The sequence below is a fragment of the Chroicocephalus ridibundus genome, chromosome 1, assembly GCF_963924245.1.
Source record: "Chroicocephalus ridibundus chromosome 1, bChrRid1.1, whole genome shotgun sequence".
Taxonomy (NCBI): Eukaryota; Metazoa; Chordata; class Aves; order Charadriiformes; family Laridae; genus Chroicocephalus; species Chroicocephalus ridibundus.
Window position 1 is genome coordinate 3,027,804 of NC_086284.1, and position 14,877 is coordinate 3,042,680.

Here is a 14,877-nt window from a genome sequence, read left to right on the forward strand (position 1 = left end):
AACAGTAAAAATTTCTCGTATGTTGATTTTTAAGAAACAGTCCCTTTGCATGGACCTGTTGAGACTCCGCGTACAAAGCCTACTTTTTATCCTGAGTAATTCATTATTTGGAAAAAAAAAGTCAAAAAGAAAAAGTCAACAAAATTAGTTACATCATATGAAGACAGATCTATATGAAGGACAAACTTGTCGGCATAGAGAATTTCTGATTGCCTATTAACCTAAACATTAAGCCAGGTCAAAAATTATATGTTTTGCTGCAGCTCATGGGGCCTTTTTGTTCCATATCACCCAGTTAATTTCTAGGACTAAAATAGTAGTGTGCTTGTGTACAATAGCTCAATGTAACAAGTTTTATTTTCACAGTCTTTTTAGTAATAACTAATTCTGAAGTCATGGTTCTCAAATACCACCACAACTGCACAGATACTCTAAGATTTTATGGACAGTTGCCATGTAAAAGTTCTGTTTCTTCAGATAACCTGATAGAAAATATAGATTGATAAGATAACAATATAGTTTATCGTTTGAGCAGATAATATAATACTTGACTTTTCAAACCTGCATCTTATGTGAATTTGCTGGTGTCATCTGCTCTAAGACAGTAAAAAAAACTCAGTCCACCTCTTTCTCTAGAGGTTTTCACAGAATCACAGAATGGCAGGGGTTGGCAGGGCCCTCTGGAGATCACCCAGTCCCACCCCCTGCCAGAGCAGGGTCACCCAGAGCAGGTGGCACAGGAACGCCTCCAGGCGGGGTTGGGATGTCTCCAGAGACGGAGAATCCACCACCTCTCTGGGCAGCCTGTGCCAGGGCTCCACCACCCTCACAGCAAAGAAGTTCCTCCTCATGTTGAGGTGGAACTTCCCATGGTCAAGTTTGTGCCTGTTACCTCTTGTCCTGTCCCCGGGCACCACTGAAAAGAGCCTGGCCCCATCCTCCTGACACCCACCCTTGAAGTATTTATAAGCGTTGATAAGAATAAAAGCTACTTATGGATTTAGAGGTGGTTCAGTCTTAGCCTTGCTGCAGATTATTGTTGCATTTCTAGGAAATACAGTCAACACAAAACCAAGAAAGCAAGATGAAAGGAACTTTAACCAGTTAACCTTAATATATATCCTCTACTTGGCAAACATCAGACATCCATTCCACAGGAAATTTATTAATAGTATTTTCTTCATTCTTTCCCTCCATTCCCATATATTTCTTTTTCACATCGTTCAGATTCACTCTTGCCCATACAGTGCCTCTCTGTAGGGCCTTTTAACTTATGCGTCTCTTATTTTTCATCAGTTTCTCCTTCTTCTGCCCTAATTGACCCAGCGTCACTTTCTTTCTCATCCTAAGTCATCCTCTTTACCAACAGACATACAGATCAGGGAAAGAAAAAGTCAGCAGTGCTATTAGGAAGCTAAACTAAGAAGAAAGGTTTCATTCTCTAAGATCGACTACTCATTCAAAAGTACCTCTCCCAGCAGCTAAAGGCGGCAAATGCTGACACTCATAGAACAACTTACAACTTTGGAATTTGCTCAGCAATTACCTAATTTAAGCTGCTGAATTACTACAAAGAAGGGCAGCAAATAGTAAATCCTCAAAAGATTTAAAAAAACCTCAGAACTCCAGAAGTCATACGGTTGTTTCAGAAGTCAGAGGAAGGGTTTTATACTCTGTAAACGTAGGCAAAATTTCTACCTGCTGATACCAGACTCCAGCCATCTCCAAATTACAGCTCTCCTTTCCTTCTGTTGCACTGGGGAAGCGTGAGTAAGATTTAGCTGTTTAACCATAGATCTGGCTTTTTTCCTCATTACTACTTGAAACGGCCTTGTGAAAGCCCTGTTAATTCATCTGCTGAAGAAATGAAAAATAGTTATTGCCAGAAGTATGAGAACCTAGAAAATGCATGGCTAGCACTTAGCCCCTGACTTTCTGGCTGTTGCACCACCTCTGGGCCTAGGGAGCACAACCTGCATCCATCACAGTGGAAAGAACTTTTTTTCCCCATAAGATTGTGTTGCAGAGGTAAAAATAGCGTTAAATTCTTCCGAATGGAAGGGACAGGGAAGAAGTTTTATCCCTGTTTGTCCCAAAGTCCCGAAGCATCTGCTACACTAAGAGTGTATGAAAATGCCCTTGTGGACACTTCTAGTAGGTACTTTTGGACCCCTTCTGTAAGTGAACACACACGCTTTTTGCAAGTGTTACAAGGGCTTAGAACTTTCCCAAAAAGGGGAGTAAAACTGGATCCTGCGTAAGTTCAGTTTCTCACTGGGTTCACTTGAAATCTGACAGTGCAACATTGCACAAAGCTACTTATTTATCAGCTTTCTTTGGAGTAATAATTAATTAAAAGCTATTGGTAGCTGGTGCTGTCTTAACACTTTTTGTACGTCTTCGATCTATTTTTTCCTGCTTCATTTGGAAACTATTTGGGAGAGGGTCTGTCCTTTCATTCTGTATTCCCATGGCACTATTGCCTTACACTCTAGTTCCCAGTTTTCACAACAGCTATAAAGATAGCGGGGGAAAAAAATCGTCTGAAAGAAGGAGTTGGTTTTGCACACTTTGTTAGCACTGATTAATGAAAAGCTCCTTAACTGCTTGAAAAATCAATTTTTTTTTTTTTATTTGCGAGTTCTGGCTTACATTTTAAGATTTCACCAAGGGATTAATTTAGCTGAATTGTAAATGCAGATTATATCAGAAAAGATACTTCACCAACATTTACTCCAATTCTGCAAATGTATTTTTTTGCATAAATAATACCTGCAAGTTGCACTATCGGTGACGTCACTCTGATATAAAAAGTTTGTAGTGTGGTTTTACCAAGAGAGACTTGGCAGGATCAGAGGACGAGAAGGCAAAAATAAAGTGAAATGGCTGAGTATTTCAAAGTTACCAGAAAAATGTAGTTTAGCACTGTAGGAGAGAAAATGAAGCAAAGGAAAGGAAAAGCTGAATCAAAATTTAGAGTGATAGAGGTGAGGCTGGGAAAGAGGGGTTAGGATTTTAAAATCTGGATGTCAACAACATTTAGTCTATAATTTCATTCTTCAAAATCAATCCCTCATTTCAGTGAAAGTCACAGAATCATAAATTATAGAGTTACAATTTGGCCTGGAAGTCACCTGTGACTCCAACTCTTTCTCTGTGGAAAATGGAAGAATCCGGTCATTGAAAATTTAGTTCAGTGAGTTGAATTGCATATTTCTAAAGAGATAGAGGCCTTCAGACTTCATTAGAAGGGGGAATATGAGACAGAAATGAAGAATGATCTGTATTTTACTTGCATCTGTCAGGTTATAAATAGGTAACTGTGAGAAGTTTTATGTGTCAAAACAAAAACTGCAATTTTCAAATACCTATGGCCAAAGCGCGCTGTAACTGTTCTTAGATAAGTAGAACACATTACAATTATACATGTGTGGGGAAAGATCTAAACCAACTCATTCAATGATAAATACAACCTACAGCAGTAGACTTTCATAGTAAAGAAGCTATATATATTCTAACTCCCAACAATATACCCTGCCTTGTAGATAACCAAACTATAGGAAAACTATAACTTTCTTAATTCTCTGGGGTTTCTCTGCTTGAATTAGACAATTGAACAACTTTTTTATTTTTATTAAATAGGGTTGAAATAAAGAGCGTGTTTGGCTCACATTCAGGATGCTGAACATGAAAGGGTACCTTAATCCTCTCTGTCGATGGGATTCAACTGCTTCTGGAAGTCTAAAATTTCTACAGGCTGAACTGTAAGCTAAACTCAGTGATTCCTCATTTGTAATGCACTCAGTAACCATGTTTTTTTGTAAATGAGCAATATTTTTTTTCCCAACAAAATAAAAGTGCTGTTTTCCTGTTATTGAGGGTTGGGTGCAAAAGGCATTGTAGAAAAAGATCTCCCACGGTAGTAGCTGAGGCCAGGAGAGTTAATTAGTTTGCTCTTTATTCTGACTTGTTCCTTTTTGTTCTTTAAAATTCTCCACATTGTCTACTAATTCCTGTATCTCTTTTCAGTACTTCATTGAATAAAGGGTCTGAATAAAAATGTTTTTTATATCTGGAGTCCAACATCAAGAAAAAATTTAAACCAAACGTTTTCTTTTCAGAGACGTGCTCACTTGGTATTATGGAATGTTCTACATTTCTCTATTGCATTAAGAAAGAAAAAAATACACTTTGATATGAGTTTCCATGAAACACAGCCTTGTACTGTAAAGATACAATTTTATCTTGATCACTTTTACCCTGGGAAATACTTTTCAAATAACACATGAAAAAATTCCTCTTGCAGCTGTAAACCTCCTATAAACAGTTTATATAAACAATCAACAGGCTTTGGGCTATCTACAGAAAGAGCATGTATTACCAATAAAATTAAAGACACTGTTTATATAGCTCATATTTCACAATTTCTTTGTGCTCTTCTGAATTGGTGAAGATTTGCAAGTATGAAGCAAAGAGACGAATCATTTAAATCCCTTAGTTGGAGACCGAATAAATTAAAAAAAAATAAGTAGGGCAGTTTACTGAGGCAGCAGGCATCAATTTAAAGTAAAGGCACATAGGAGTACACTTTAAGATATACTTCTTTTTCAGAAATATTTTTCCATTGCAATAACTATTTTTCTTAAGCTACACATTGAATTATGTCTAATTTTTGAATTTACACTCTGAGCTAAAAGAATTACATCAATCATCTCCACTAGTCAGGGATTTCCCAATTTTCTAACTTTAATAAATAACAATATTTTAAAGTATTCAATCAGGAAGTTGCCTCCAGCAGCAATGAAAGCAGTTACGTTTCTTACGGAGAATTACCCTTAGCTGCAAAATTTTTAAAAGCTCTGAAAAGGTCATGAATTCAGATTATGACTTCAGGCCCCTGAAGTTTTCCAGAGCTGAGTTTCTCAACTCCTTACTGATGTGTAAGGATGATTTCGTGCAATTCAGAGATTGTCTAGTAACTTGCAAGATTACAAAGACTGCTGCTTTTTCGATTCCTTAGCCTCAGAAGCTGTGGGTCAGTCTTTCAGAGCTGGGAAGCACCTGTAGCTCTCACGATAGCTAGCTGCTTATCCAACCCAAGTTGACTTTATACCCAAGTAATCAAGAAATCCTAGATGTTTCAAGTAAGGAGGTTTTAATGGAGCTAAGTGTGCTTCAGCCTCATCCAGAGTAAACTGATATTAAAAAAAACAAATTAAAATAAAAAATATTATGTCTGTCATGAGGGAAAAAGAAACCTCTCAAGGAAATTAAGAACAGTCCGATGTTATAACTTGATGACATAAGCTTCTCTACCTAAGAATGGGAATGCAGAGGGTTAAATTAAAGTCTGGCAGCTCTTTAAGTTTTACTGGCTAGGGATGAGAAATAAATTTCCTCTTCCTTAAAAAGGGCTGACTTCTTTACACTGATGTAAGCCATCTTTCATCCCAGTTACCGATACGCATCTCACTGTTTCCATGCGGCAGATGGTACAGGGACCACAGGACACGGGAATGGATGCGGCCTCCTCCGGGAGGAAATACAGAGCACATTCAGCAGTGCGGTGAGGTTAGGGTTTACTCCAGAAACCAGGGTTAGCGGATGGTCAGGACCACACTTTTGCTCTACAGGAGGCTATGGGAATTTAAACTAACACAAATATTCAGCACTTTTGGCTTCGTTTCTCAAGAATGCAGGAAGGGCCTTCAGCAACTGCGCAGCTACACAGGTACCTCTTGGGCGCCTCAAAACTTACAGGGTCTCATACAGGGTTTCACAGTCGCTTCATGGAGAAGTGACTGTGAGACTGAAGCCAACATCATCTCAGAAAACAGTTATACCAGCCTCAATGGCAAAGCTTTACCTAATGCGATTTAAAATAACTGAACTAAAACCCCCTAGTTTTTAAAGTTTATGTAATGGAAATGACAACTGACCCGGCACCACAGAGTAAAATTATAATTAACAGGAGACTTTTCTGAAAAATGTCTGTGGTGCCTTGGGGAACAATGTAGGTCACAGCATCAATTAAAAGCAGAACCACCTCTTCGTTGCCTCTGTAACATTTAACCCCAAATCATTTTGTTGCTGTAAATTAAACAACCCACACTGCATTACATCACGGGAGTAAAAAAATTCAAGAATAACTAGTTTAAAAACTCATTTCAAGGTCCAGCACTCACTTTACCCCATATAACATAGGCAAGCAATACAGAATACTGATGTTACCACTGTTTTCCTCAGCTTTGTTGAGCAAAGCTGCTATCTGTATATTCAATGTTCTTTTACATTACCTGCATATTAATATTAGACCTCTGATGGAAAGTAAGTGAGAATTACTTAACCGAGGATTAAAAACAGCAATTACCCTTACTGCTGATTGCAAAGATTGTTTAAGAGTCTTGGTAACTGGAAGCTCTAATGAACACTCTTCTATGCAGGAAAGCAGAATATAGAAATAAATCATTTTAGATAAAGTGTATCTGCAGGGGTCATTATAGACAGTTTACCTAATTAATTTTCTAATATTACAAGAAATATTAAAGATGATTGTTAACAGAAGCCACCCAACAATTTAAAGACTTTCACTTTGAAAGAATTGCCCACAAATAGCGTCCCTTTTTAATATCAATAAATTCATGTTTTGTAACAACAAAGACAATTTTCAGTAGCATTCAAGCCAGAAGAAAGATATTTGGTAATAAAGCCTCTCAAACACTGTCTACCTTTGTAAGTGTTCATCTAGAAATAGTGGGCAATGTCTTGGGTTCATTTAAGTCTCTGGAATTTTTATCATTTGCTTCAGTGGGAGAGGAACGAAATGATTCTGAACAGCTTGGGAGGCTGGAAGGTCAACTAGCTAGCAGTGGTAAGCTGGACTGCCTGAGCAGTATCTGACAAAGTCCATGAGAAAGACCACAAAAGAACATTAACGGACACCATAAGGAAAGGGAAAATAAATTTATGAAGTGCACCTCCTACTCTCCTACGACTCATGAGTAATCATAAATGATGAAAAGGTACTGCAGGCAAAATTAAACCTCATGATACCCATGCAATATTTTCAGCACAAAAATTCTTCACAGAAAAATGTGTGAGTTGATAATTCTATAGGGGTATATAGGCAAGAGCAAAGACTCATTTCTGAAAACTTAGCAGGGAAAAAATCTAAATAGCTATGTTAGTTAATAAATATGTCCCTGAGTACACAAAGGACGTAGACACGTACATCAGAGAAATTCTACTTTAATACAATCAAGTTTTGAGACTCAAACTCTGCCTATGTTCTCTACTGCATTCTTCACATTACAATAAGCAGCACAGGAGCTCAGTTCCCCTTTTCCCAGGTGAAAAGTTAAGATTATGCAAAGAATACTGACTTCTGACTAGCCTTATATCCATCGCTATAACAGCTCAGTGTCAGTGTTAAGGACTGGAATTCCACTGGTGAAGCCTTTCAGCAAATCCAGAAGTTAAAAATGGAGTGGCCAAGCTTCAGAGAGTTTACAGAGCGTAAATCAAGAGACAACAGATAGAAACCATCATTCAATAGTTCTCCGCAGGATTTGACCAAACTCTTAGACCCCTCATTACCTAGACATTGAATTTTGTTTAGACATTAAGACAGATTTTCCTGGTGAATGGAACAAAAAGCATGAAGATGTATTTTTTCAAAAAAACTTGACAACTGAGCAATGGACCCTTCCATCCTTGCCTAAATGGAGAGGAGAGTCACAGAATCACAGAGTCACTTTCTCACAGTGAATGACATAGGGTAAGCAGGATGGGAATGAGCGAAGGTAGTTCATTTTAGGTGTAAGTCAAAGCAGGGAGCTAGAAAAGAAATGCTATAATTGGGGGCAACGGAGGGGGAAAAACTAAGCTGATTTTAATTATACTTTCTCTAGGGGTTGATCAGTGCACCTATAGACTTGTAGACTAGGGGGCCTCAGTTTCCTCTTACCTCTAAAGGTTCTGGAATGTTATTGTATGAGAACATATAATTCACTGCGCTGAGAATATGTGTGATGGTTGTACAATAATGAACTAGTTATATATAAAACAGATAAAATCTCTAAAGACTCTTCTGTCAGTATGATGCTTCTGAAAGCACTTTTCAAAAGAAAGGAAAATTTTATCTCTCTTTTACAAACAAGAAAACAAAGGCAAAGAGAGCGGAGCAAGCTGCCCAAAATGACATGAGAATAGTTGCAAAGTCAGAAACTGAAACAACATATCTTAAGTCTGGAATCTCGTTTCAAAGACAACCCGATCTTCAATCAGTTATACCAAATACCACTGAGGTGTTGATGGCAGACAGTCACACGGCACTGAAACAACATCCAACCCTCTCAACCAAACCGTGCTGTTCTAATCCAAATTGAGCTACTCCAGACTACAAATCAGTGAAGGAAAATTAATTCAGAAATCAGTGATCTTGGGAAGACTCAAACTTCATCCTCCACACATGTAGGCCAGGAGATGGCTGTAGTGACCTCTTTATATGATGGTGTATATTATGGAGTTAAAAGAAAAAGGAAAAAAGACATATCTCCAACAAAAGCACAATACAGTGAACCTAAGTGCCTCATAATTTATTGTGCCTTTTTTTTTTCCTTGGGACATTAATAACAGAAGTGTGGATGACAAAGAATATAGGTGTCACATGTTTTTGTGAGAAGCCTCTTCAGGCAAGCGGCCAACAGCAATTATTTCTGCTGAAATGTCAAAAGGTAGCTTTATGTAGCAAGCCTTCTAGCTTCTACATACAGTCTGACTGACTCATGTTTGCGTTAAAATGCAAGCTGCAAATCTCAGGCCAAACAAAATGTAAAACGAGAGAAGCAGTGCTGGCCTCCATTCATCCATGGGAAGGAAGTAAAAAGGAAGTAAACGCTCTCATTAGAGCAAGTAATACGGCTCCACATTCCTTCATTTGAACTAGTGGCTGCGGAAGAAGCTGTTAAACCGCATTAGTTACGAGAATTGAATCTCCCTTGACTATATCATCTAATCCCACGTTCCTGTGTTGAACTTTTTGCTGACTCTGCTGGAGGAGAGAACAGCCACCTGTAAGATTCAGGGTTTTGAGCAGAAAGTAGCATTGGATCATTGAGGTTAGACTCATAACACTGACAACAATGACTCATTTTAAACTAAAGTGTGCGTTATCTATTTCAGAAAAGCATCTAATCTGGAAAACAATGAGATTGAGATCTACCACGTCACCCAATAGTTTGTCCTATATATTCCCATGGCTAAACACGCCTGCCCAGCGTTTGTTTGCTTTCACCCCGGTACCTATGCTGCTTTTCTCTGCTACTCTGAAGAATCCTCTTATCCTCAGTCTCCCCACAGCAATACACTGTGGTTAAATCGTGTCTCTCTGTGGAAGAATGTTTGCCTACTCTAGTCTCTTTTCTCTCTCTTTATATAAATTTAATAAGTTTTAAAAGTATAGACTCCAAAACTTGGCATGGTATTTCCATAAGCTCACTGTTGTTGCACGTACAAATAAAACCGCTTCCTTTTTCTTAACTTCTAGTCTCTTTTTTACCATTCAAAGTTCATAGCACAAGCCCTGCTGAGTTGTCTGTTCTTTCCTCTGGAACCTTCTTAGTGTCACTTATTTCCACCGTAGGGGTCCCCTTTGTGTGTGTATGGCTGGTGTTGCTTCCTTCCAGCTCTGTAATATTTCTCTTCTAGGGAATAATAACTTTGTTTTGAGTGGCCTCTGTTTACCAGCCTAGACTGTAACTGGATTGCTCTGTTTGACTGTTGTGTCCTCTTTTTTTTTTTTTCCCCCTACTTTTTCAATCTTCGCCTCATCTGCAAGTTTTACCATCCAAAAATTCATGCCACATTCCATCCAAATGATTTATGAAAATCTTGAAATATGTTGTTTACATCCAGTTCTGAATCCTGGAAGACTATCCCTCAAAATTTCCACGTAAGGGCCATTTCTCATTGATTAGTACTTTGGGATCTGAGATCTCAGCTAATTGGTCCTTAAGGAATATTATTTTGATAAAGTATATTGTTATTTATTTCTATCAGATGCAATGTAAAATTAAATCAAATGCCTTACAAAAGCCTAAACAACACTTAGGACCATTCATCAGCAAATTCGCATTCCAAAATGAAGTTTATCTAACATAATTGCTTTGCTTTAAAACTATGCTGACTATCGTTAATTTATTCCTACCATTAATTTATTCGTATGCTTGCTTTCTTAGCTAAAACCTCATTAATCCTTGCAATATTTTTTTCCAGGACTGATATATAACTAACCTGCTCTGAGGAAAAAAAAAAGATAAAAATAATAGCATGATACTCGCACTCCATCTCTCTAGAATTTAAAAAAATATTCCAACAGGTCTCTTTAGCCTGCTTTTTTAAGGCTCTTAGGTGAAAGTTATCAAGTAATGAGCCTTCTCATTTACTTATTTTATCACTGGCAGATGTTGTTTAACACGCTTTTAAAGATTCAGTGCTGTTTGCATAGTAGGGACCCTGGATCTCCTACCACCATATGGGCTTGTTAAGGAGCAAACAGCACTTCCCTCCTACTGTGTGCCAGTCAGTGTCGAAGAGGTATCAGAGCTTTTGTTCATCTTTGCATGAATAAATGACACGATTAATTAAACAGCGATTGACTAGCTTCGTTTCTTCTTCTTTTCGGTGTCGCAAAAAAGCAGCAAAAATTAGTTATGTGCATCCAAAATAAACCAAGAAATAAGATTCATTAAACCTTTCTCAAAATCTCAGGAGGCAGAAACTGAGTGTCCAGGTACATACTATAAGAGTTATTATCCATTACACTTGCCAGTGAATTCATCCTGGGTTGCCACCTCAAGCACCGCATACTTTTGGCCCTTATATTTAGGAAAATTACCTAGACATCCTAAGCTGTTATAAATTGATGTCCAGCTGGCAGAGAGCTGTGCTAGGGTCACTCAGACTTATCATCTGCCCTATTTATCCCAGTGTCTTGTTAACTCTGAAATCAAAGGATAGCAATTCGGACATCAACAATATTTCACTTCAGACTACTTTTACCAGAAATATCCCATTAGTGTGCATTATCCTGATATCTTAAACTGCCGCCTTTTCCTCCTGAGATTGCAAAGGACCCAGCTGGCAAACCATCAAAATATCAAGTTTCTCACACATCTATTATCATAATGGCAGGAGGTCATACACTGAAAACTGAGAACACAAATGCAACATAAACTAAACTGAATATTTTGATAACAGAAATTTATGGAGGTTAGTATCCCGGTGCAATAGAGTCACTGACATTTTTGTTTGATTTGGAGGTTTTTTGTACTACTATTTCCAATGACAACTCCTCTACTGAAAAATCTCTTTGATAAAAAAGCCCCAGAAAACCAACAACAAACAATTTCAACGATGCTCTTGTCTGTCAGGCTCTTCATGTCTATGATAGCAGCACTATTCGACAGAAATATACTTCGTCTTCCTGTCCTATATTCCAGGTTGGTCCTGCCTGTTACACCTCCGAGACTGATTGCATCTCTGCAAGGCCAACAGACAATAAAAAGAAATTTCAAAAAGATAAAGGTGAAATTTTCCTGACCCCATGAGATATCTAAAGTCTAGACATTTACCTCTAAGTTATTTGACCATAAAGAATGTCTAGACAATGGACAATCATTTTCAGGGCATGATCCACCTCCACCTAAAGGAGACATCCAAGAGAGGTCAGAAGAACTGCACTGAGGAAGAGTCTCTCCATTGACTACCACGGCAATATTGTTGACTTCCTCAGATGTCAAAAGTCAGGTGAGGCCAAACTGTTTTCCTAATAGCCCAATTGGTTTTCAGTTTGATCAATATGCAGCTGAGGTTTCTTACATGCCACAGCATCTTAGCAATTATTGAGGCATTCACACAAATATTTTTTTTCAACTTGAAACAGGTGCTTTTGGGTCTAGGGGAGCATAGGTGAGAAAAATTGGCAAAACTATGAAGCAGCAATCGAGAAACTATTTCCTTCCCTCACTTATTTCTCATAGCTAAATTCACTACTCTCACCTGTGCATTAGTCCATTCCATTTCAGGAAAAGGTCCCAGCTGAAGGCCTCTACCTGTGGGATTTTCTTCCTCTTGGCCTTTCTGGAAGTACATAGAGACATCTACTCAGGACACGTTCCAAACTCAGATTTTTCATTGTGTTTGCATATGGTGCTTATTTTTGTGTTTTTGCTTCCCAGGTTGTTTTTTGGGGGCTGGGGTCTCATTTTTGCTATTAGTGCTTTGGGAAATAAACCAGCGTGCCATCTATTCCCTTCAAGTTTTAAATTGGTGTTAATACATGCTGAATTGCTCAGAGGCTTTTTAACAAAAAAAGAAATGGCATTATATTATATAATATTCAAAATGTGGGTGCATAGTATTGGTTATAAATCGGGAATATTATAAATATATGATTGATTATAGATACGGAATAGCTATTTATCCTTCAAGGAAGAAGTAGCAAGGATTATATATTTTACAAGAATTAACACTGTACTACTGTATTTCAGTTTATTTTTAGTATGTAACATCTACCAATCTCAAGTAATTTATTAGCAAATAAAGCAAAAAGTCTACAAGGAATAAATAAACATTCTCTTGACAGTCCACCTCTTTCTAGCTAAAATTAGAAATAACCCTGTTGCTTCTAAATTTTAAAACCCACTCTAATTATCACTATGAATTTGTGAAGTTTTAACAGTAGGAGACTATACATTTGCTTTTAATGAACACCAGGCTTCGTTTTTTATGAAACGGAAAATCTGCCGTGAATTCAGGCTCCTGCCTAGGCATGCGTCAATGCCCTTGTACAAAACACACGGCTTCTTAAGAAAGAACAACACGGAAGAGACCTGTCAGTAAAAGGGACATTCATCACAGGAAATTTATGTTGCAAGGATTGCAGTTTTTGCTAATAGAAAAAGTACCGAGTCTGTAGCTATGCATCCAGTAACTTTTTTTACAGAATGTTTAACACCTGAGGTACTGAAAGGCATTTTTATGAAGTCCATATTCATTATAATGTTTAAGTAATGCTGACCCTCACCTTGTCGTATATTACTTTAGAGACTTTTTTTTTTATATATTACTAAAGAATACAACTTTTTAAAAACAAAAATGACAAAAAAATTAACACTTTTTCACTCTCACCTGCAAGATTAAGTCTTTTTAACCAGCAAGCATAAAACCCCTAGGCTAACAAGTCGTTCAGGGAAGTCCTGAGACACTGTCGGTAAAAAGAATGGCTACTAATTGCCAAAACCCTAGAGAATAGTATTTTTTAATGTTCAATATAGTCTAAGGAAAAGGGAATTTTAGCTCTACTTAAAAGGATTACTGCTGTCATACAACAGTGTCCTTAAGAACTGAGGCTTATATTGACGCTGTTAAACTTCAGGCATTCAGATGTGTCATCTGGGAGCAGAGTCCTTTGAGACACGGGAAACTCCTGAGAGCGGTTCAGAGCTCAAACGCACCGAGTCACTCTTTGGAGGATGCATTCCCACCTCCGCCAAGTGGGACAAATTGAGGTCTGAATATTCACCCGAGCTCATACCGACTGGATTTTTTTTTAACATGACAAAATCTGGAGTAACTTCTTTTACAGCGTAATATGTGGTCGTGGAATTCCACACATCAGGAGCAAGTCTACCGGCAGCAACCGGGAGGCATTAAATGGACAAGTCTACCAGGGATGATGCATTTTGACCACAGGAAGGTTCTGTGTATACACAACTGAGTTTGTGGATTTGATTCTGGAGACTTTTGAAAAGAAATGTGCAGTTTCATGAATACAGATAGAAGAAATGCTCACAGAGCAGTAAGTTCTACTCTGAGGGAGGAAACATCAAATGCAAAAATACAGAGTAAGGAACATCTATGTGGAGATCAATAACCAAAGAGGGGCCAAGAGTGAAGTTCTGTTGCAAAATGGCCTTCCTTCAAAATATAATCATTGCTGTGTATAAGGACACGGGTTATGACTATTGTGCTGTGATCACCGATGATGAGACACCAGCAGAACTGTATCATTTTGGGGGCACTGCTTTTTAAGACAGGTACTGAAGAAGCCAAAGAAAATCTACAAGAGAGGGAAAAGAATGATGACGGATTCAGAAATCACAGCCTAGGAAAGACTGAAAACAAGATATTACATGGGGTTAGTGATATGTTGTCTCCACTACAGACAGAATCCAGAGACACCATCTGAAATTTGCTGCTGTGAAAAAAAGCCTCCAACTTCTCGGGTGCTGAAACACTGAAACAAATCCTTTCCAGGCCTACACGCTGTGACTCCATAGCTTTCATCCACGGGAAGTTTATTCCCTAGTAATTTCAGCAATTTAAATTGGGAACCAGATGATTAATAGCCAGCTAAGAGCAAACGGCACTTTCCTCTGTGCTAATTTTAAAGAAAAATAAATATACTTGCTTTCAAATCAAGACTGTACGAATGGCACTACGTGGATATACAGTGTAGAAATGTAATCCTCATTGTAAAAACAGGCTCTTGAATAAGCTCTACTCAAATGGAAGTGAGATATCATTCTTAACCATCATTCTTCATAGGCATCATAGCATATGTTACAAATGTGACAACCCTAAAGCTGAGATTGAGTTTCCCAGATAAAGTTGCCTTGTGTCATTAGATGCACCAAGGTATAATTTTTTCTCCAGCCGCTGCTTCGGAAAGGTATGGGTTTCCCTCTGCCATTTCTGACAGCCACATGCACATCTCAGATCTCGCAGGACATATAAAATAGCACTAGATGCCTATCTTAGAGGACTGAATCTCACCTAAAGATGAAGATTTTTATATTTTTTTCAAGGAGGTTT

At 38.0% G+C, this 14,877-nt stretch overlaps 1 protein-coding gene across 16 annotated transcripts in view; it reads right to left on the reverse strand.

Annotated features, from left to right (window-relative positions):
* The window catches only part of DLG2 (discs large MAGUK scaffold protein 2), a 1,060,606-nt gene that overhangs the window by 627,332 nt on the left and 418,397 nt on the right, over nt 1–14,877 (reverse strand). For 9 of the 16 annotated variants that reach the window (XM_063325871.1, XM_063325941.1, XM_063325926.1 and 6 more), the window contains one exon: nt 12,061–12,141. The exons of the other annotated variants lie outside the window; for them this stretch is intronic. In XM_063325871.1, coding sequence (XP_063181941.1) covers nt 12,061–12,141 — 81 coding nt within the window. The remainder of the gene's footprint in view (nt 1–12,060; nt 12,142–14,877) is intronic. 16 annotated transcript variants of the gene reach the window in all.